Source organism: Perognathus longimembris, chromosome 9, assembly GCF_023159225.1.
Source record: "Perognathus longimembris pacificus isolate PPM17 chromosome 9, ASM2315922v1, whole genome shotgun sequence".
Classification (NCBI taxonomy): Eukaryota; Metazoa; Chordata; class Mammalia; order Rodentia; family Heteromyidae; genus Perognathus; species Perognathus longimembris.
This window is the reverse complement of record NC_063169.1, coordinates 63,945,684-63,968,465: the sequence shown is the minus strand read 5'-3', so window position 1 is coordinate 63,968,465 and position 22,782 is coordinate 63,945,684. Positions and strand designations below refer to the sequence as shown.

Here is a 22,782-nt window from a genome sequence, read left to right as displayed (position 1 = left end):
AGGCTGGAGAGAAGGCACGGTGCAGCTTAGGAACAGAACCGAGGCTCTGCCTTTTAAGGGGAAGCTGCTACCAGCTTTATCACTCTGCACTAACATTTCACTCCCCTATGAAAAAAAAGAAGAGTGCTCATGGAGGACTGGACACGTCTAATCTATCTCAGTAGAGATGTTCTGCCACAGGCCTGAACTTCTATAAGCTTTTCTTCCTGTGACCTTTGAGAATTCATGAATTTTTCTGATATATATATATATATATATATATATATATATATATATATATATTCCCTGTTAAAGCCTAGGGAATAAAATATCAATGGAAGGAAAGGATTATTCCCAAAAGACTCAAAGCTACAATGCTAAGGTCCCCTAGACGCTTGCAGGTGACTCAGTCCTGTCACTCGTCAGCAAACCTTCCCTGGGGTGCGCTGTAGATACTCGATGACACCCGGCTACCCGCAGGACCTCTGCAGTGTGTGAAGCCGGAAGTAGCAGGTGCGTTCCAAAGGTCTCCTGTGCTTGCTCTGTAGGCCCTGTTGTCAGTGAAGCAGGAGAAAGAGATTCAGATGAAAATGGTGGTAACCAGAGGAGAATACGTCCTGCAGAACACGTCTGTGGAGGGCGCGCCTGCTCTCCAGCAGCAGCTGCAGGCTGTGAAGGACATGTGGGCATCGCTCCTGTCCACGGCCATTCGCTGTAAAAGGTGAGCGCGCTCCACCTCCCAGGCCAGCTGCCACTGAGAGACTAGGCCTGTGGCCTCCTCTCTTCTCTTCCCTTCCTTCTTCTCCCCTTTTATTCCTTTCCTTTCCCTTCCTTTCCCTTATCTTCTCCTCCCTTCCCTCCTATTCTCCCCTCCTCTCTCCTCTCCTCCCCTCCTTTCCTCTCCCCTCCCATCTCATAATATATTACAACAAAAGAAACGAGCAAGTACAACCTTGCACTTAGTTAGATCTACAATACTCTGATGGCGTTTTAATAGAGGTAATTAAAAGTTACATGTTTCTTTTGTTATTGCTGTTGTTGCCCAAAAATCAAAAGAGAAATGTATGTTGAATGATGTGGGTCCTGTGATTGAAACCCCATGGTCTCCCTGAACCCTCTGCTGATGGGGCAGGCAGAACAGCCCCGGTTACAGACACGGGGCACCTGTGGCATGGCGAGGTACAGTCCTATGCTTTCTGTTCCCCGTCAGTCAACTTGAAGGAGCGCTTTCCCAATGGACGAGTTACCAGGATGACGTGCGGCAGTTCACCAGCTGGATGGACGGAGCAGAGGGCAGCCTGAGCGAATCGGAAAGGCCGCATGCAGAGCTGCGGGAGAAAGTAGCCGCCCTGGGCAAAGCCAAGGTCAGAGACCCAGTCAGACTTCATGTCACCCTTACAACATGTGAGGCTTGGATTCTAATGTCTACTATCCCACAAGCCCAGAATCCTGTCTGTGATTATTGAATCAGTGAGTCTAGGTGGTCTTCTCCAGGACAGTCGCGTGAGCCCATGTCATGATACTGACCATTTAAAATGTGGCCACTTTTTAATACCTGTTAATCCCTTCAGACTGCTTATCTTCACACCTTTTTTCGATTACCATTTTACCCTCTGCCCGACCAGTGCCAAACCCCAGCGTTTGTACATGTTAGACAGGCATTCTGAGCTACATGGCTACTTTGGATTCTTCTTCATAGTATTCAAGGAGGCAATAACGAATGGAGGCCTTGAATTAAAGTCATGTGAGGGCCTATCATGTACTAAGCCATAATTCTCACATTCTGCACAGAAATCATGCAAACTCTTAAACTCTATTGCTGGTCTAAATTGGGAGTTGCCTTCTCCCCATTTCCTTCTTTCTCCTTCCCAGTTCAGTTTGCCACTAGCCCTGCTTAGTCCGCCTCTTCGTGTAGTTATAGCAAATTCATTTCTCACCTGCTTCCTCTCCATTGCTGTCATCATCATGTAAGGCAAATAGCTCAAGAGGCTGTGGTGGCTGCACTCTCTATAGGACGCCTTCCTCACGGGTGGTATGTGAGAAGTCTCCAGTCTCCTTGAGCACTCCCCTTTGCCTCCTCCTCCTCCCGCTCTCACCCACCAACTCCACATGGCCAATCTGATGCAGCCCAGCTGTCTTCATGGAATATCTTTCCTTTCCAAGGGGGCCTTCCCCTTCCTGGTAACCTCCCAATCACCTAGGATCGCCTCACAAGTCACTTTTGCTACAGTGCTCCTCTATGCAGCCCAGGATTCATGAGTAGTCCCCTCCTCCCACAGCCCTTTCTCATCCCTTCATCATCCATGTCATATAGTGTGTGCTCGCATGTCCCTCGCCTGCAGTGAATATCGATGGTAGTGATGCCGAATGATCCTTATAGGGCGGGCATTTGGCTCTGTCAGACGCCAAGCAAATGGGGAGTAACGAAAACTCAAATGACTAACTGGTCTTGCATGAGATCAGTTAGTGCCAAATTCCTCTATTTCTGGGTCTCACTTCTATATCTGTGAACTAATCATCATAATGGCCTGCCTTGTCATTATCTATATTTGTTACCTACCATAGTAATTCATTGCCTGATTAACAAATAATTCATCTATTCAGTCAGTGTTTGCTGAGAAGTTTCCATGGGCAGGCATTCTAGGTAAATAAAATGGGCAGAGGTTAAATTCTGGTGGACATACACACACACACACACACACACACACACACACTCATACATAGTCAGCAATAAGCTTAAGGATAAATTATAACTGGGATGTGCTATGAAAAAACAAGAAACATGGTATGGTAAGAGGAAAAGGCTAACATAGACTACAGGGATCAGGGGAGAGGGATAGGAAATATCCCTTTGAAACAGGACATACATTGACTGCAGCCTACAGAGGGGTTGTAGAGAAATTAATCTGAGAAAAGTTGAGGAAAAATTATTCTAGATAGAAGAATCATGTCTGCAAACCCCGAGGACAAAACGGTCCTGGTATAGTAGGAGCAGAGAGAAAGGTACAATTTTTCTGGGACAGAATAAACAGGGAGGAAGCCACCAGACCGTCTGAGTTGTGGGAGGATGCAGAAGACTCCCCCTGCTGTTGATTTCCCGACCCACGCTGCCTAGGAGACTACTGTGGAGGTGAGAGATGAGAACACCTGGCATGAGGAGCTTGTTGGAGACACAAGAGAGAACTAAATAGGATTTCATTATGAATAAAAGATTGGAGGCATAGAGAAAATAATGCACCACTTTCTGTGGCCTGCATTAGCCACCTGAAATCTGGATGGTAGATGGTAGCATTTACTGTTTGGAAAAGAACTAGATGAGAAAGAGGAATAGAGTGGAAATCAGGAGCCCATTTCTACACATAGGAATTTGGAGATCTCCAAGGAGAAATATAAAGTAGTTATATGGGAATTGCCAACTCAGAAGAGCTTCTGTACTCAGTACAAAAGAGCCAGATTCCCAAGTTTTCATTTGTCCAGCTACAAATGTGTGTGTATTATAAATGGACGGATTCATGCATGGATGATGAATGGATTCATGGACAGATGTTGGATGAATAGATGGATAGATTGATGGATGGATGGATTCGTGCATGGATGGATGGATGGATTCATGGATGCATGTTGGATAGATGGATGGACGGATTCATGGATGGATGGTGGATGGTAGATGGATGGATGGATTCATGCATAGATAGATGGATGGATTCATGGATGGATGTGGGATGGATAGATGGATGGACAGATTCATGCATGGATGGTGAACGGATGGATGGACGGATTCTTGCATGGATGGTGGATGGATGGATGGATTCATGCATGGATGGTGGATGGATAGATGGATTATCTGACATCACTGTTAACTCTACATCAAAGTTTTAGTTTGAGAAGGATAGTAGTTATGATTGTGCATGGATAACGCTTTCCTTTTTGAAACATGTTCTCTAGTTATTAAATGAAGAAATACTAAGTCATAGCAGCCTGTTGGAAACCATTGAGGCCAAAGGGGCGGGCATGACAGAGCATTATGTCACCCAGCTAGAACTCCAGGAGCTGCAGGAACGGTACCAGGCGATCAAAGAGAGGGCCAAGGTAAGGCTTGCAGAAGGGGGCTCATCCACGAAGCATTTGTGCCTGTGCTTGTTTAAAAACTTGCTTATTCTTTTTTTAAACTGACACCCTATTGGAAACAGAGTAAAGCAAAATAAATTGTAGCATATTCAAGGTATCACTAGGAAACAATCTCCCCTCAAAATCTTGAAATATGATAATTAATAAAGTAAAATGATTCTCAATTAAAAATTCCAAGAAATATAACAATTTCACAGTAATATTGAATAGGTTTATAACGAAGACACATAAAAGCCTTATTATGTCTGATAATGATAGCTCTGTATATGGAGAATCACGATAGTATTTGTCATTTTTTTATCTAGGCTTCACCAAAAAAATTAAAATAATTTTTTTCAGGATTGGGATTTGAATTCAGGGCATTGAGCCATATTTCCAGCCCTTTTTGACATAGGTTATTTTTTTTAGATTAGGTCTTACATTTTTGCTCAGGGAAGTCTTGGACCACTGCTCTTCTGCCTGATACACCACTATGCCTAGCTGGTTGATTGAGATGAGAATGCACAAATTTTTTTTGCCAAGAGTGGCCTTGACTACAATCTTTCCAATCCCAAGTAAGTGGGATTACAGATGTGAGCCACCGTGCTTGTCTAGAAGAGAAAAATGCTTTTTGAAAAGCACATTCTACTGTGCTTTTCTGAGTTCATAAAACTACTCCACAGTGAGTCCAAATTTTTATTCATTACACAATATAGAAATTTCATTTTTTTGTCATCAAAGATGAATGCTTATAAAATGTAACGATAATTCACTTCTTGGACTGTCTTGGCAATATTTCATTAAAAATTCAGAGTTCTTGTTATCAATTCAACAAATGATCTTTCAGAACACTTTCAGTCCTGAAATAAGTTTTTCAGCCTTTGTTACATAAATCTTAGGAATTCGTCCTTATAGGAAATCATTTATAGGTTGATGGTTTAATAATTGTGCTTTTCTAAAACTCCCAGAGTATATTCCTGTAGCACATGGATACTACATACAGGAATATATTTCTGTCTTGATTGTTGTGCCAGTACTGGGGCTTTGAAATCAGGGCCTCAGTCTATCACTCAGCTGTTTGCTCACGGCTAGTGCTCTACCACTTGAACCATGCCTGTGGTCCAGTGATTATCATCATCATTATTATTATGTTAATTGGAGATAGTGTCCCACAGACTTTTCTGCCCAGATAGCCTCTCAACTGCATTCCTCAGGTCTCAGCCTCCTGGAGTAGCTAGGATTACAGATGTGAGCCTTCACCATCACGCTCTCTCTTAATCATCCTAAATGCTCATTCCAGGAAGCAGTAACCAAGGATGAAAAACGTGTTCGCTTGCACCAAGAGTATCAGAGAGACTTAAAGGCTTTCGAAGTCTGGCTGGGGCAAGAACAGGAGAAGCTCGAGCAATATTCCCTTCTTGAAGGCGAGGCCTGTACCCACGAGGCAACGCTGCGAGACCTTCAGGTAAAGTCTTCTTTATTTGAAAGCAGAGGATTCTTCACTGGGAACATGGAATTATTATTTTAACCAATGGGAGGTGACTACAGAAACCTGATACATATTCTTATGCATTGTAGGCAGCCCTCGTAAGACTTGAGCTGAGGGATTTTGTGTCGTTGCAAGTAAATACAAGTTGAGATTCCTTTGGCAGGCATTTGTGTGTGTGTGTCTGTGTGTGTGTCTATATGTGTGTGTCTGTGTGTCTGTGGGTCTGTGTGTCTATGTGTCCGTGTGTGTGTCTGTGTGTGCCAATACTGGGGCTTGAACTCAGGGCCTCCTATGTTCACTTAGCCTTTTCTATTTAAAGCTGACACTCTACCTCTTGAGCACCTTTCACTTCTTTTTTCCCCCGACTAAGTGGAGAGATAGGTATCTTACAGACTTTCCTGCTCAGGCTGACTTCAAACCATGACCCTCAGATCTCAGATTTCTGAGTAGTTAGGATTACAGGCATGAACCACCAGCACCCGTCTTTTGGTAGTCAGTGTAAACTATCTGAACTGGCTCTCTCAGGAAATGCATTCAGCTATTAGGGTGGTCCCTAAGAGGAGCAATGTAAGTTAGTGAGCTAACTTACATTGTTGACTGACACATCTGCCTGATAAATAGGCTTTGATGTGAGATGCAACAGCAGGAGTCAATAAAATGCAACACAACTTTAAGTCAAACTGCTCAGAGTATCTTAGGCCTGTGGTAGTAGAGTTCTAGGCACAAGAATTAGAGGAAGGGTTGGTGCTCAAATAGCAGGTTGCATTTCAGGGCAAGGTGGCGGACACAATGGGCAGACTGGCCTAGCTGATTACCCTGTTCACTCATTTAGTACTTCCCAGTACGAGGTGAAAGCTGTAGGCAGCAGATGAGAAGAATACATGTTTATTCTAGCACATACCACATGATTTTGTAGGGTCTATATGTCCCCTGGGCCATAGGTGCCCCACCCCTGCAAGATAGTGGATATTTCTATGATTAGAAATAGACCTATATAATGCTGTTTGCCAACACCCTTAGTTATATGATGTTTATTTCTACTAAAAAAGTATACTTTTTAAAGAAGACTTGGTCATACTGAATATTGTAATATTGTAGAGTAAATCCTTGGAGGTGATGCTTTTGCAAAGGAAATACGTTTATACCTGGATATCACTTTGGTGTGATAACCCATCCTCACGGATTTGTGTTCTTGGTGTCTTCCAAGCCCAGTTTGATTGGGCCACAACGTTCCTGTTTGTCTAGCCCTGGCAAAGGATCTGTCCCTAGCGAAGGAGGATCCATTGTTCCTATCTCTGTGGCGCTGAGATCATTTGATGTCAAAGTTCACCTTGGGCAACCTCAAAAGATTATGAGCTGTAGCAAGCCTCAGTTATGTCTTGGCATAGGGCAGAATAAAATGATACTGCATTAATGGCAAGACGGGCCGCCCAGTTGGCTTGAGGCAGACACGCTGACTGTGCAGCGTGCACTGTGGGTGATTATGACAGCCATGCCTTTTCCACGCAGGAGCTCCAAGTACGCTGCGCAGAGGGACAGGTGCTGCTCAACTCAGTGCTGCACACCAGAGAGGATGTGATTCCATGGGGTATCCCTCAGGCTGAGGACCGGGCCCTCGAGTCGCTCCGGCAGGACTGGCAGGCTTACCAGCACAAACTGTCCGAGACCCGGATGCAGTTCAACAATGTGGTGAATAAACTGAGACTCATGGAGCAGAAGTTCCAGCAGGTGGATGAATGGCTCACGAAAATGGAGGAAAAAGTTAGTCTCAGGACCGAACGGCAGTCTAACCGGGCAACCAAAGAGATACAGCTACATCAGATGAAGGTACTTCCCACGGAATTCCTGACCCTCTTCAAACTGGTGCTTAGCTTACACACTTCACTCCATTTCAGTATTTGATTATTGCTGGGTGCTAGTGGCTCATACCCGTAATCCTAGTTACTCAAGAGGCTGAGATCTGAAGATTACAGTTCAAAGCCAGCCCAGTCAGTGGGACTCTTATCTCCAATGAAGTACCAAATAAGCCAGAAGTTGAAGCCAGTAGTTCAAGTGGTAGAGCACTACCTTTGAGGGCAAAAAGCTCAGAGACAACACTCAGGCTCTGAGTTCAAGCCCCAAGATTGGCGCGCGTGCGCACACACACACACACACACACACACACTCACACACACGACTTAGATTTGGGAAGATCGCTTTCTGCTTGTTTAGAAAGTTAAAATAAGTGAAATATTTTATAAAATAGTCTTTAATAGTTTAATATTTCACCTTTTTTCTCATCCCCTGATATCATATTTGAATTATGTTTCTAATATGTAGTTTTTCTAATACAATACATACAAGGAAACTTCATCATTATCATGTAATTTTTAGTTTTATGCATTGCTCCATGCACATATCCAAAATAATTCACAGGCATTTCCCCCCACTTTTCACTGATTTGAAAGCTGATCCAAGTGGAAGAGCATGTGTAAAATGTATATAAATCAACATTTAAAAGTAAGATTTTGAACTGAGTATCAGTATACCCAGAAAAGTCTCCAGATTCATAAGCACACAGTTTTCATGCTGTTCTAGTAAGGTAATTTTTTTTCCAGAAAGTTAATATATGGCACCTTTTCAAAAATCAGATTTCAGTCTCATGATAGTCTAAGCATCGGCCAAAGCGATGTTTGTATTAAGAAGATGCGCACGACGCTTGTCTGAAGAATGAGTAGGGCTGAGTCTTGCCCTTATGTCCTTCCCTCATTTCAGAAATGGCAGGAAGAAGTGTCCGCACACAGAGATGAAGTTGAGGAAGTGGGAACCAGAACCCAGGAGATCCTAGACGAGAGCCACGTGAACAGCAGGATGGGCTGCCAGGCTACCCAGCTTACCTCCAGATACCAGGCTCTGCTTCTCCAAGTGCTGGTGAGAGGACCATGCCCTGCGCGTGGAGTCCAGTGGGCCTCACAGGGCCCAAGGGACTGCGTTCCTTTACCACCGGCGAAGATGCCTGCCGGTCCACCAACACCCTGACCCGGGCTTTCACTCATGGCTCTGTTTTCTCTGTGCTTTCATAGGAGCAAATCAAATTCCTGGAAGAGGAGCTCCAGAGTCTGGAGGAATCCGAGTTGGCCCTTGGTTCCTATTCTGACTGGCATAGCTCTACTCAAAAGAATTTCAAGAATGTGGCTACCGAAATGGATAGAGTAGATAAAGTAGCCATGGAGAAAAAGCTAAAGACCATGGAGGTAAGCATGTAACCATTCCTGCTCAGCTTGCGCCTGCCCTCCCCTGGCTCTTCCATTCCTCTGGTAGATCCTGGAAGCTGGTGTGTTCATCCTGATGCCATGTGACCAGTGATCCACAGCTCATTTCACTCCCAAGATGGTTAGAAGCTCTTCCAGGCTAGAGTTGGTTTCTACCTATGTGTGATATGTTGTCATCTGAATGGCCTATGCACAGATGCCCATCACGTCTTGACACTGCAATACCAAGAGAGAAAAAAAAATCCATATCAGATCTAGGACCTGTGCCTTCAAAAAGAGTTGTAACTCATGATCTGGAGATGATGTCACATACTTGAATCCCATATGCTTGGGAGGTGGCAGTAGAGGGATCTCGTTGTAAGATTATCCTTGGCAAAGGCGTGTGACGCTATCTTAGGAAGAAACCGAGAGCACAAGGGCTGGCAGTCAGGAGCAGAGCTCTTGCCCAGCAAGACTCATAATCCAGATTTCTAGAGACACTGCTAAGAAGTCTCAAAGTTAGAAATGATATATTGACTAAGACTTTTCAACCATCTGTTGAAGTAAAAAAAAAAAAAGAAAAAGAAAAAGAGTACTTCTGATTCCTCACAAGGTCAGACCTAGAAATAAACTTTACAAGCTTCTGTGAAGGGAATATAGATACCCCAAGAAGAGGACTTGGGGGCCTTTCTTGAGCAGAAATAAATAGAATAATGTTCACTTCTTTTTTGCTCTCTTTCTCAGGGTTTGTTAAAGGACATGGAGAAAGGCCAAAGTTTGCTGAAATCGGCCCGAGAGAAAGGAGAAAGGGCTATGAAATTCTTGGAGGAGGACGAGGCTGAGACACTAAGGAGAGAGCTACACGGTCACATGGAGCAGCTGAAGGACCTGACCAGCGCCGTCCGGAAAGAGCACATGACCCTGGAGAAAGGTCTTCATTTAGCCAAAGAATTCTCGGATAAATGTAAAACACTGACTCGGTGGATCTCAGAGCACCAGGACATCCTCTGTAGCCCCGAAGAACCCAAGATGGAATTATATGAGAAAAAAGCTCAGTTATCTAAATACAAGGTAGTCCCTTGCTATCATGGGCAGGTGCCTGAAGAGGTCCCAGGGGGGACTCCGTGGGAGGGAGGTGACTCGGGCAGGGTGTCACTCATTCTGGCGTTGACAGCCATCTCTGACAAACCAGGTCTCTGATACTTTGACCTAGGTGGGTTGGTTTGACTAGCTAGATACACTTGAAATTATTTCCCTAGTCAGGTAAAACATCTCCAAATTATTATTAATGCAGCCTTTCAGACAGCATGGTGGAAATATATAGATCTTCCAGATAATCTCTGTGCCATCAGGATCCTGTACCATATAGAGGTTTCCAACCATCTTTCGGTACCCAAGGCCTAGCATGATACATTAAAAGTGAGATGCTTTGGTTGAAAGGCAATAAGTTCTAATTGACCAATAATAGCCGAGCAGCTTAGAAATAAATACTAAGGAATAAATACTAAAGTCAATACTCTTATACATGGTACAGAGATTTCATCTGCTAACATATTTTTGGGAATATCAAACAGGAAGACATCTTTTATTTGAAAGGAATTACATTAACAGTCATATTTGTAAACATTATTTAAATAGAAATTCTCCAGTTCCTAATACTCTTGTCTTTGAGTCATTCCACCATTTTCAAAGGTTTCCATTCATCTGCTAACATTTTTGAAGCAGTAGCAAAGCATATTTACAAACCACCTGTGTTTTAAATGGATGAAAATGATGTAGTGATAATCATGATAGTGTGCTGGCTTAGCCCCAGTTTTTTTTTCCTGCCAGAAACTTGCACAAACACCTCCAACCAGTGTCTGTTTCTAGGCTTGGCCTCCTTCCTTGCCAAGCTTGGAAGTTGTCTTTGAAGATGCCACAGAAGAATCACAGCCACTTTTCCCCAACCCTCAACCAAATTCAACCTCACTCAAAAAATATGTGCTAGGCCTTTCTCAGAAGTCAGTTGTATCATGCATGCCCCAGAGCATCTGTACATTCATCTTGTGAACTGTCTCTGGTTTTTGTTTTGTCTGTAATTCAAGTCACTGCAACAAGCCGTTCTGTCTCGTGAGCCATCAGTCAACTCCGTGCAAGAGAAGGGGGAAGCTCTTTTGGAACTGGTACACGATGCCACTTTAAAGGACAAAGTGGACCAACTTCAGAGTGACTACCAGAACCTCTGCGGCATAGTGAAGGTAAGAGGAGAGACACAGCGCAAGACCAGACTCCTTTCTCTGTTAGTTTTTTTTTTGGCCAGTCCTGGGCCTTGGACTTAGGGCCTGAGCACTGTCCCTGGCTTCTTCCCGCTCAAGGCTAGCACTCTGCCACTTGAGCCACAGCGCCGCTTCTGGCCGTTTTCTGTATATGTGGTACTGGGGAATCGAACCCAGGGCCTCGTGTATCCGAGGCAGGCACTCTTGCCACTAGGCCATATCCCCAGCCCCTTTCTCTGTTAGTTTTAAGGACTGATTGGAGTCTGTGGTTTTCCTGTTAGCAGATGGGCATGCAAATGGGAAAAAGGATGTCCCTTCGTTCCCAGTGCTTTTCTATTGGTTTCATTTTCACTTGGTGCTGTGTATTGAATTTGGAGCCTTGTGCCTTCCAAGTGCAAATTCTGCCACTGACTGTACTTCTGCCCGGTCGCATTCATGATCCTATCTTCTCTGTGGATGGCCCTGCATTTTCTGAAATGAGACAGTTGTGGTTAGGTTAATTGGCCAATCTTACCCCTAACGGTCACCTGATTTTACAAGGAACGTGTTCTCAGTCTGGAGGCAAAAGTCAAAGACCACGAAGACTACAACAGTGAGCTCCAAGAGGTGGAAAAATGGCTGCTGCAGGTGTCCGGCAGGCTGGTGGCACCTGATCTTCTGGAAACAAGCAGCCTGGAGACAATTACCCAGCAGCTAGCACACCACAAGGTGAGATCTATCCGATCTGCGAATAGTGAGGACCATGTTGCCTGTATGAGGGTGTGTGCACGTGTGTGTGTGTGTGTGTGTAGCATGTGTGCATGTGAGTGTGTGCACATGTCTGCAAGTGCAGTAACTTTGGGTTATGATGATAAGGTCCGGTTATATAACCCAGGATAGCCTTGAACTCACAATCTTCCTGCCTTTGCTCCTGAATATTGAGATTACAGGCACAAACAGCCACACCCAACCCCACATTCCCCCATCATGAATCCCTTAAACTCATTAACTCTTCCTCTGGGAATATCCCTGAGCACCTTTAGGTCCTTTTAAGTATTTTGCCAATACATTACCAAGGTAAAAACCTCTCCCCCGCCCCACCCCCCAAAAAAGATGAATAAGACTGTGAAGTTGTTGATCTTCATCTATCTGGCAACTAGTTGGCTCCTAACTGAAATCGATTCCCGAGAAGTCTGAATCCATTTCATTTGCAGGCAATAATGGAAGAAATCGCTGGTTTTGAAGACCGTTTGAACAGCCTGAAGGAGAAAGGCGACACTCTGGTTGGACAGTGCTCTGACCACCTGCAGGCGAAGCTGAGACAGAGCGTACAAGCCCACCTGCAGGGGACGGGGGACAGCTACTCGGCCATCTGCAGCACTGCCCAAAGGGTGAGCCTTCTAGAACCCTCTGGAACTGTGATGAGTGAGAGAAAAGCTGTCCAGTCCTAAGGTTTTCAGAAAGAATCTCCAGGATAGTCTTATTCTGTAGCCAGAGGAAATAAGATGGATTTCGCACTCAGTGTGAACACAAAGGAGCAGGCCATATTTTTTTTTTTTTTTTTTGGCCAGTCCTGGGCCTTGGACTCAGGGCCTGAGCACTGTCCCTGGCTTCCTTTTTGCTCAAGGCTAGCACTCTGCCACTTGAGCCACAGCGCCACTTCTGGCCGTTTTCTGTATATGTGGTGTTGGGGAATCGAACCCAGGGCCTCATGTATACGAGGCAAGCTCTCTTGCCACTAGGCCGTATCTCCAGCCCCGGTAAAATGTTTTTAAAAATTGTTTTGCTTGATTCAATTATTGCACACCATTGAAACATTTTTTTCAATTTTCCGTTTATTCTTTAACAATTAAAATAAATAAACTTTTAAAAAATTTTTCACAGTCATTTTTAAAAACTGTACAACCTAGTTCCTACTCTAACAGTTTTATGCATTCATATAGAAATTGAGAAGAATTGGTATTTGTCTCTCTCTCTCTTTTTTTTTGTCAGTCCTGGGCCTTGGACTCAGGCCCTGAGCACTGTCCCTGGCTTCTTTTTACTCAAGGCTAGCACTCTACCACTTGAGCCACAGCGCCACTTCTGGCCGTTTTCTATATATGTGGTGCTGGGGAATCGAACCCAGGGTTTCATGTATATGAGGCAAGCACTCTTGCCACTAGGCCATATTCCCAGCCCAAGAATCGGTATCTGTAATAGGAATATTTTCATCGAAACAGAATCCTTAATATGTTAGAAATAAATCTCTAATAAGTAAGACCTTAATAAAACTTAGCATGCGAATTGCTTTATAGTATTCGAGAACTTTAACTGATGTCTTAGAAAGTTTTGAGAAGTGTTTGAAGTTGCTCCTGTAGTATTTTGGGTGCGTGTGCCAGTCCTGGCACTTAGACTCAGGGCCTGGACACTGTCTGTTTGCTTCCATGCCTCCATGCTTTTTGACTGGCTGGACAGTAAGAACGGATGTGACCCACTGACCTGCAGAGAATGGTCCCCGTTGGTTATTTTAAAACCAGTCCTGTGTGCTATACAATTATCTGGCACCCCAGATTCGAACACTTTACCCTGCAAAGGTTATTTTAAAAGGGGCAAAGTTGCAAATGATATCAAAAGAGGAAAAGAAGAGGGAAGAGAAAACAGTGTGGCTGTGTGTGGGTCTTCCCAGTGAGCTTATTCATCTGCTCACTCAACAGATTGACTTCCGGCTTCCTACTTCATCCGGGGCTTTTTTGTATGCATTTGAGTTGTGAGGCTATGACTTAAAAGTGTCTTAGAAAAGGTATCGGTAAATGTTGGAAGGAGCAATGTAATTAAAAAACAACAACTTCAAAAGCAGGTGAAACTGTAAGAACGCAGACACATGCAAATTTCTCAAAAGGGAGAGAGAAACAAAAACCTTTTTGTCTTGTTGAGGTATAAAGCAAGCAGAAAAGGGGTGCACACGGTGTCTGATGGAAATGATGAACTTGACAGATGTTAAAGAAAAGCAGTATTCAGTTATTGGTTCTGTTGTCTCATTTCCTAATTTTGTTGGAGGAAGGAGGGTGGAGAGGGACAGTAGTGGGATTTGAATGCAGGCCTCAAGCTTAGGAAGCAGGCACCTTAAATTTGAGCCATATACCTCTAACTCTTTTTGCTTTCTTGTTTTTCTTACTGTTAGCTTAGGCTGACCTAGGCTATGATCTGCCTGATATCTATCTATCAAGTAAATAGGGTGACAAACATGAGACCCCCATACTTGGCTCTTTTATTCCTTAATAGATTTTTTTTTTTTGCTCAGGAAACCTCATAGGTAGATTGCACCTTAATCTCAAGATGTTTCCTAATGCACAGTTATGAATGCATTGACAATTGAGGAGTCATTAATTGAGAAGCCATATCAAAAAGTGTGTGAATTCTTCTGGGTTATTGTTCTGAAATGTAACTTGCTAGTTGAAATAAAGCATGAACCTCTTGCCCTTCTCTGTCACCTTTTAGATCGAGTTTGACCTTATCACCGTGCTAGAAGCATCAGAATCAGAGAATTTCTTATATGTTTCAAGATGATGTTTTATCTTTACGTTAGTTCCTAGCTTAAACAAAAGTACAGTATTTATACTAGCCAGCAACCAAGCTTTAAAAGTCTCTGTCTTAGCTGGGCACTGAGGTCTGATGCCTATCATCCTAACTACTTAGGAATCTAAGATCCGATGATTACAGTTCAAAGCCAGCCTGGGCAGGAGAGTTCATAAGACTCTTTCCTCTAATTAACCAGAAAAACAACAACAACAACAACAACAACCGAAAGTGGAGCTATGGCTCAAGTGGTAGGGCACTATCCAAGAATGAAATGCTGAGATAGAACCCAGGCCCTGAACTCAAGCCCCTAGACCAGTATCTCTTGATGTATGTTTATTAATTCTTTCCAATGATTGCATGCATTTCAACACTCTTTCCTTAATCAGTATTACACTGGGATAGGTGGGTGAATCAAGAAATTACAGTCTGGCATTTGTCCATGACAGTGTTGGAACACGTGTGACCTCCTTAGATGGGGGTGGGGTGGGGAGAGAGAGGGGGACACACCACTTAATTTCAATGTGCTGGGATTGAAGGAAGCCCTCACGGACTCCGCGTGACTGTCCTGTCTCAGGTGTACCGGAGTTTGGAACAGGAGCTTCAGAAGCACGTCAGCCGGCAGGACACCCTGCAGCAGTGCCAAGCCTGGCTCTCCGCGGTGCAGCCGGACTTGCAATCCAGCCCACAGCCGCCTCTCAGCAGGACCGAAGCCATGAAGCGGGTAGGAGGCTCCCGAAAGTTTGCTATCCTTTTAAAATATAATTTTATTGTTGTTATTATTAAGGTGCCGTACAGAGGGGTTACCATCTCATAAATCAGCTAATGAGTACATTTCGGGGTTTTGTTTGTTTGTTTGTTGGGACAGTGTTACCCCATCCTTCTCCTTCACTTTTTCCCAGTTTTACCCTCCCATCCCTGCCCACAAGTTCATTCTCCATATAGTAAACCATGACTGCATTGTCAGACCCTCCCTTTCTGTGCCCCCATTTGTCCTCTCAAAAACAACAAAAAAAAAAGCCTAAATATAAAGATAAACACTACTACCACCATTACCCACAGAAAAAGCTTGTTATTCTTACGAGTGGTTCATTCCGTCAAGACATAGTAAGTGTTTTTGATACCTGCGCCAGCATCTGGGAGCATAAAGCCATGCATAAGTCTGAGGCTGGCTCTAGTTTAGCTCTGGTTGCAGCCGAGAAGACAGACAGGACACGGAAAGCACGTGGGTGTGGAGGAACGGAAAGCACGTGGGCTTGTCTGTAACCAAGGATCAACGCCGAAGCCTGACCCCTGGGGTGGCCATTGGCTATGGGACTCAGTTTCCTACTCATTCAAGTGAAGATGGTCAGTATAGTTCCCGCTCAGTAGAGAATAGGCTATGTAGCACATGCTTGAAATATACTTTCTCTCTTAAATAGTTTAGATGATTTCTATCGGGAAAAGTTCTAAGTAAGTATACGAAGCGTGTATCAGGACAAATCAAATGAAAGGTGGCTCTCTGAGTCCATAAGAAATACCAAAAACAGTCGGGCTCTGGTGGCTCACACCTGCAATCCTAGCTACTCAGGGACAGCCTCTAGGCACTGAGTTCAAGTCCCAGAACTGGCACCGAAACAAAAAATGAAAGTCCATACGTGTCCTCTACCTTCTGACCATTTCACAGTTTTTAGCATATGTTAATTGTATAAAGGAAGAGATTTCATATTGACATATCCAGATTCATCCTCTCTGCTCCCTTCACTTCTCCCTGTATATCCTTCTGTATCCTTTGACTTGCACACCCTTTTTCTCCTCTAAATTACACATCTGAGAGGAAATGTGGTGCTTGTCATCCCTGACTAATCCCCACCAAAACCCATGTTCCTGCCGGCGCCATGATTTCACTTTTCTTGGCTGACTAGAACTCAATTGTGGATGAAAAGAAAACCCCCATGGTGTAAACATCCATATGTTCTTTCGACTCCGAGTTTTCCTCAGTCATTCCTTGTGGCTCTTGGTTACCAACAGATTTTTTTCTCCTTTGTTACCAAAAATAATACAAAAAGAACAAATGATGGGGGAAGGGGGGCGGGGGAGGGACGTGAGGAATCTATTAATTCTAATGGCTTTTTTTCCCCCAGAATAGGACAGAATTTACCACGCTTTCTCAGAGTTAAGTGGTAACTGCAGGTGAATTCTCTTCCTCCTTGGATTCCAGATTCTGTGGTTCTGTGGTTTCCTGCTTCTGCCTTTCTGTAGCCTCTCTCAGTGGACTTCCGTCTACTCGAAAGCAGCCCCAGAAGGGAATTAATTAGAGGTGGTGAAGATAGCTCCATCTCGGATGCACAGAACGGGGAAGCAATTGCTTTTACTTCCTTTCTGCTGTTCGTTCTTTGTTTTGGTCTAGTTCGTCAGCATTCCCCCTTGACCTCTGTGCTCATGTTAAACAGAGCAGGCCCTTGGTGCCTTGCTAGTGCAGAGATAGGACGGCCGAGGCCTGCTATTGATGACTTCAGAGGCAGACAGACAGGTTCGATTGGCATCTTGATCGTGGTCCCAAGACACATGTTGTTTGTTCACCACCTCCCCTGTGCTAAATGCTTCATAAATCTACAATAACCCTACCCCCAAGAACTTAGTTCCATTTAAAGTGGCATCTTGTCATAAGGCAAACAATGTGAATTTGAGGAAATGGGAAAAATATAACACTTGTCTTGGAAGTTAGGTTTTTGTTTTTGTTTTTAAATATGTTGCAAGTGTCCCATCATAAAGGATATCCAGGCTGCCCCCAGTTCTTTTGCAGTTAGGCCAAATGACTTAAAAAAAATCTCAGTATAAATCATTATAAAGTTAAATACATTGTTTTTAAAAAAAAACTAGAGTTCTGCTATCGTATTCTCTTGTCATTCCTAAAATTTGTTTGGGGCAGGTAATCACGTGGCACGCTAGTTAGTGATTCTAACTGAAAATGAATCCCGGTTACTTTGCAGGTTGAATAGAACAAGGAGTGCTTTTGACTTAGCAGGAACTTGAGCTGCATTGATTATGTCTCCAGAGGAATCCGGCGGGGTGCACCCCCTGCAGGCCGCGCTCCACACGTGTTAAAAGCGGCTGTGGCCTCCTCTAGCTCCCGTGGCTCCCCTTAGCTTCCCTTCCCATGTAGAGCCAATTTTACATTTTGTCCCACGGCCTGTGAATAGGCGGTGCATGCAGAGGAAGCTTTTTGATAATAGAGTCCTCTGGTCTTAATCCCACGGGACTAAACCACTGGCTCTCCAGTAGGACAAAGGGGTGACTGTCCCACAAGGGGACATTTAGCAAACTAGACATACTTCCGGTTGCCACCCTTGGGAGTAGGGAGGCTACTCCTGGCCTTCACCAGGTACAAACCCGGAACGTCACAGCACATCGGACCACGCTCAGCACAGGACTCAGCACAATGAGGTGCTGAGCCTCAGATGCCCACAGTTCTGAGTTCAGAGGCTGAGAAACTCTACGTCCAGGCAGGCCTCTGTGACTCGGCCTCCATGGGTCTCTCTGACCTCCACTCCAGCCTGGGGGCCTTGCCTTGCCCTTCCTCCCATGTGTGGAATGTTTCACCTCAGGGTCCGGCTGGCTCCTCCTTGCACACTGGGCTGTTGCTCCCAACAGGTCTTGAGGCACACTCCTTGTGAAGTAGCAGCACGTCTGCCTCTCATCCCCTCCATTTCCAACTTGACTTCTCTACCTGCTGTTCAACACCACCAGCCACGGTGGGTGTTTTTGCGGTCTGCTGCTCTCGTAAGGATGCAAGCTTTATGCGTGGCCCCTGAAACGCAGCCTCTCTAGAGGCTACACCTCTGCAGGGAAGCGCTGCTTCTGTGAAGAAATGAGAACTTGGGCATGGACGTGTGTCTTGGTTGGTTGAGCTGTAGAGGATGAGCAAAAAGGGGTGCAAGTACTAAGTCTGAGTCACAGTCTTGAACCTAGGTAAAAAAGAAAAAGAGAGGAGAGGGGTCCAACAACAGCCTTTCTTGAGTTTATGGAAAGGGGAGAGCAAGCCATGCGCTTCCTCTACAGACAGGAAGCCCAGTCCTCCATGCTCCTGCCTCCCCACAAAGCCTCCACACTCACTCTGATCCGTGCTTTGTCTCTGAGGTGCGCGTATTCAAAGCAGATGGTGGTTGGCCATGCATTCTTTGTGTGAAAGGAATGAGAAATGGGAACGTGAGCAGAGTCTCTGGACAGATTGGAGAAGGGCCGCTGGTGTTCCCCGTTCTCAGGCAATGCAGACAGCTTTCATGACAATGAGAAGCAGATGGGGGCCAAACAGACCCCTGCCAGTGTGGTTGGAATTCTACTCTGTGGGTCACGCCAATGGTGAGAACACTGTGCCTGGCAAGGTTTGTTTTATTATTGGTGTGAGGGTATGTATGCCGAACCTCAAGGCCTTGTGTTCTCAGTTCTCATGACCGATACTCTACTACTTGAGCCACGCTTCCACTTCCAACTTTTTGCTGGTTCATTTAAAATAAGAGTCTGTTGGATTTGCCGGCCTGGGCTGGATCATAATCAAGATCCTCAGAGCTCAGCCTGCTGGGTCCCCGGGATCATAGGAGTGAGCCACTAGGTAGGCCTGGCTATTTCCGAAATGTCAGCAAGGTATTCTTGGGGGTACAAATAGTTCTGATCGTTGTGTTTTATTCAGGTCAAACACTTCCGCGCTCTGCAGGAACAGGCAAGAACCTACCTGGACCTCCTCTGCTCCCTGTGTGACTTGAGCAACCCTTCAGTGAGAGACGCAGCGAAGGCCATTCAACAGACAGAGCAGATGGTAAGGGAACATAAGAGCACGAAACGGACAAAACAAGTTCAGAAATTCTACTGAACTGTCTGTTTCTAGAATGACACAAGTGAGGTTTAGAGAGAATCGTTCTTGCAGGATTCCTATTACATTCCTATGACCATTATAGTAAGTTCAAATTCAACGGAGTCATCATAGAAACGTAAGTATGCTGATGCTGACCACAGGGATGAGCTGCAAATCACTGGGTCCCTTTCCAGTTCTGTCATCCTCACCCTCTTCCTCTTCTTTCTTGAATTACAATCTCTCTTTTTCTTTTCTTTTCTCACATCTTCTATTTTTATTCTTTTCACCTTTTCTACTGTGCTCTTTGAGTCATATTTAAAATGAAAGCCCCTCAATTCTGGTTTATTATATTGAGGACCTCAAAGAACACGTCATCTGTTCTATGACTCATCAAATGTCCTTGCTGTGGAACTTCATGTTGAAGTGGATTTTGAAGTATATGTGGTTGCTACGCGAAGTTCTATGATGAGTTATCAAAACCTGACCCCAAATCTAGTGTGGTGGTGCACCTCTGTAATCCTGGCACTTGCGAGGTTGAAGCACGAGGATCATGAGTTTGAGGCCTGTCTTGGATGCATAGTGACATCCTGATGAAAAGGAAGGAAGAGAAGAAAGAAGGAAGAAGGGAGGGAGGGAGGGAGGGTGAGAGGGAGGGAGGGAGGAGGAAAGAAGAAAGGGAGAGAGGGAGAAAGAAAAGAAAACACAGCAGAGAATTTCTATGCTCAAGGTCACTGCCACTGTTGCAGGCTTCAACCCATTTATACCACACACAAGACACTGCTTTCATATTGATATTTAATATTCACAGAACAAATAAAATGATCCAGAAGAACAGAGAAAGACAAGTATTGTGCCCGTACAGATTTTTCTTTTTAAAAATTTTTGTTTTTTGGCCAGTCCTGGGCCTTGGACTCGGGGCCTGAGCACTGTCCCTGGCTTCTTTTTGCTCAAGGCTAGCACTCTGCCACTTGAGCCACAGCGCCCCTTCTGGCCGTTTTCTGTATATGTGGTGCTGGGGAATCGAACCCAGGGCCTCATGTATACGAGGCAAGCACTCTTGTCACTAGGCCATATTCCCAGCCCCAGATTTTTCTTTTTTAAACTAGTGAAATTAACCAGTCCTTGATGTTACGGGGTTAGACATACGGGGTTTGAGGGAGGAGATTCCCCATTCCTCCAAGAGTCCACCATGCAGAGACAGTCTCAAGCAAAAAGATGGATTTATTGGGGAAGTAAAAAGCAAACTGACTGGCCTCAGTCAGGGACTGAGCACAGACTGAGCACAGGGACTCAGCGCAGACTTGGGAGCTGAACTGCGACAGTGAAAAGCGGGCTGACCGGCCAGGGACACAAGGCAGACTTGGGAGCTGCCACCGTGACCCCGAGCAGACCTCAAATTGGGGTTTATAAAGGTAAAAGCATAGCACAGATGTAGGGGCTTGACGCAGGGGGTAGAGCAAGCAGCAAACAGATTAAGCCATGTACAGAAGCAGAAGTTTGGGATCAGGTTGACCTAATCTACTGCCCCCAACGTTTCCTACCATGTTTCCCTAATCAAGATGGAATCAGCTCTGCTCCCTACAACACTTCATCCTTATGAAAGATGACAGAATCCATATAGTTTGCAAACACAACTCATTGAAGTAGTTCGTATACTTTCGAAAGTAAGCAAAGTACATCTCCAGGTGTATCCAGAATATTAATAATTCTGCATTTTATAAGATGGAAAGACAAGTGGGTTTTAAGTAACAATGTAACATTTCTAGTTACCCCAACACTAATACCTAAGTCAAACAGATATGCCTAGGGAAAGAAAGGCCCAGAGTAAAAACCTTTAGGGCAGCTTTTGATCTAATAGAGGGTTAAAATTTCTTATTGATTGACGACATTGATTCAGATCACAAGGTATAGCTTCCCGACACTTAAATTCACAAGAAACTCTAAAGGAAAAGCCTCCTTTTCCTGCGTGCTTCCTGGATTTACCTGTGTGTGTGCACCTGTGACCGTCTGCTCAGTGGCCCACTGAAGTGACGGCATCTGAGTCACTGAGCAGAGGTTTTGTTGTGGCACCTGACTTGTCTTCTATGTTTTCTCAAGATGGAGCAGAGGCTGGCCCAGGCGCAGAACTTAACTCAGGGCTGGGAGGAGATCAGACACCTAAAGGGCGAGCTGTGGATTTTCCTCCAGGACGCAGATCAGCAGCTGCAGAACATGAAGAGGAGGCCCTCGGAGCTGGAGCCAAACATTGCCCAGAACATGCTTTCCCAGGTCAAGGTGCGAACTGCTTTGAGGGAGACAGTAGAAAAGATGGAAAGCACTCAGCGCCTTCACAGTGATCTGCCTGTGGACCCTTAGACCTTAGACGCCAGCACAGCCGGCTATGGAAGGAGAGCGACTAAGCAGCCCAGCTTGGGGCCAGGGAAAGACAGATCCCAAAGCAAGCTTTCATTTAGTTGGGGCCACAGGGGCGGGGTGTCCCAAACACTCTGGAGGCTGAGGCGGGAATATCTGTTGAGCCAAAGACCAAAGAAGAAAGAAATGGAAAAGAAAGGAAGAAACAAGAGGGAGGGAAGGTGAGAGGGGAAAGGAGACAGAGAAAGAGGAGGGAAGGAGGAGGAAGCTATAGTGGGAAGAAGGGAAGGAAGGAGAAACAAGAAAGAGGATAAGAAGAAAGTGAAAGGAAGAGGAGGGGAGTGGAAGGGGAAGAATGGGAAGGGGGCGGCAAGAAAAAACCAGATGGTAGGAGGGAACAAAGTAAACATATCCTTGAGGTTCCCTGGGCCACATTCATCAGAGCACCTTCAGTCCATGTTGGTCCTGTGCAAAGCAGCTGTTCCTGAACACAAGTGGCTGGCAGTGTGCTGCTAGGAACACAGAATACCGTATTGTTAGAGCAATGGGACGCAAGCCTATGTAGCTAATGTTAATTAGAATAGAAATCTGATTTATATTATATATAACTTAATTGTAGTAGAAAATTGTTTTTATAAGTATATTTATTCATGGGATTGGATTCAGTTTTCAACAAACTAAAGAGTTTTTTTCTATGGCAACGAGGCATACTGTATATATGTTTTCTATTGGAATACTGCTTAACAATGCAGAAGAAGTAAGGGATAACATGAACTTGATAGCTTTTACAAAAGCAGGCGCTCTTCAAATGTCTAGAAAGATTAAGCCTCACATGAAGCAAAGATACTTTTCATTTTGCTTTATATTGAGGTTATTCTGAACACAGTTAGGAATTGATGTTCACAAAGTAATGTGGTAAATTTTTGGTTTTCTCTTCATTACTAGCCCGTTAAGGAATATAAAATGTGTACAAGTCTCGTGTGTGTTAGTGTTTCACTGTGTGTG

The 22,782-nt window shown here is 44.7% G+C and overlaps 1 protein-coding gene across 1 annotated transcript in view; it reads left to right on the top strand.

Moving 5' to 3' along the window:
- Nucleotides 1-22,782, top strand: part of Syne1 (spectrin repeat containing nuclear envelope protein 1) — a 367,506-nt gene that overhangs the window by 185,815 nt on the left and 158,909 nt on the right. Inside the window, 14 exon segments of the mRNA XM_048354307.1 lie at nucleotides 528-700; nucleotides 1,190-1,343; nucleotides 3,925-4,068; nucleotides 5,387-5,551; nucleotides 7,085-7,402; nucleotides 8,330-8,485; nucleotides 8,638-8,808; nucleotides 9,550-9,876; nucleotides 10,890-11,042; nucleotides 11,601-11,768; nucleotides 12,254-12,430; nucleotides 15,172-15,318; nucleotides 19,264-19,389; nucleotides 21,523-21,699. Of these exon segments, the coding sequence (XP_048210264.1) occupies nucleotides 528-700; nucleotides 1,190-1,343; nucleotides 3,925-4,068; nucleotides 5,387-5,551; nucleotides 7,085-7,402; nucleotides 8,330-8,485; nucleotides 8,638-8,808; nucleotides 9,550-9,876; nucleotides 10,890-11,042; nucleotides 11,601-11,768; nucleotides 12,254-12,430; nucleotides 15,172-15,318; nucleotides 19,264-19,389; nucleotides 21,523-21,699 (2,556 nt within the window).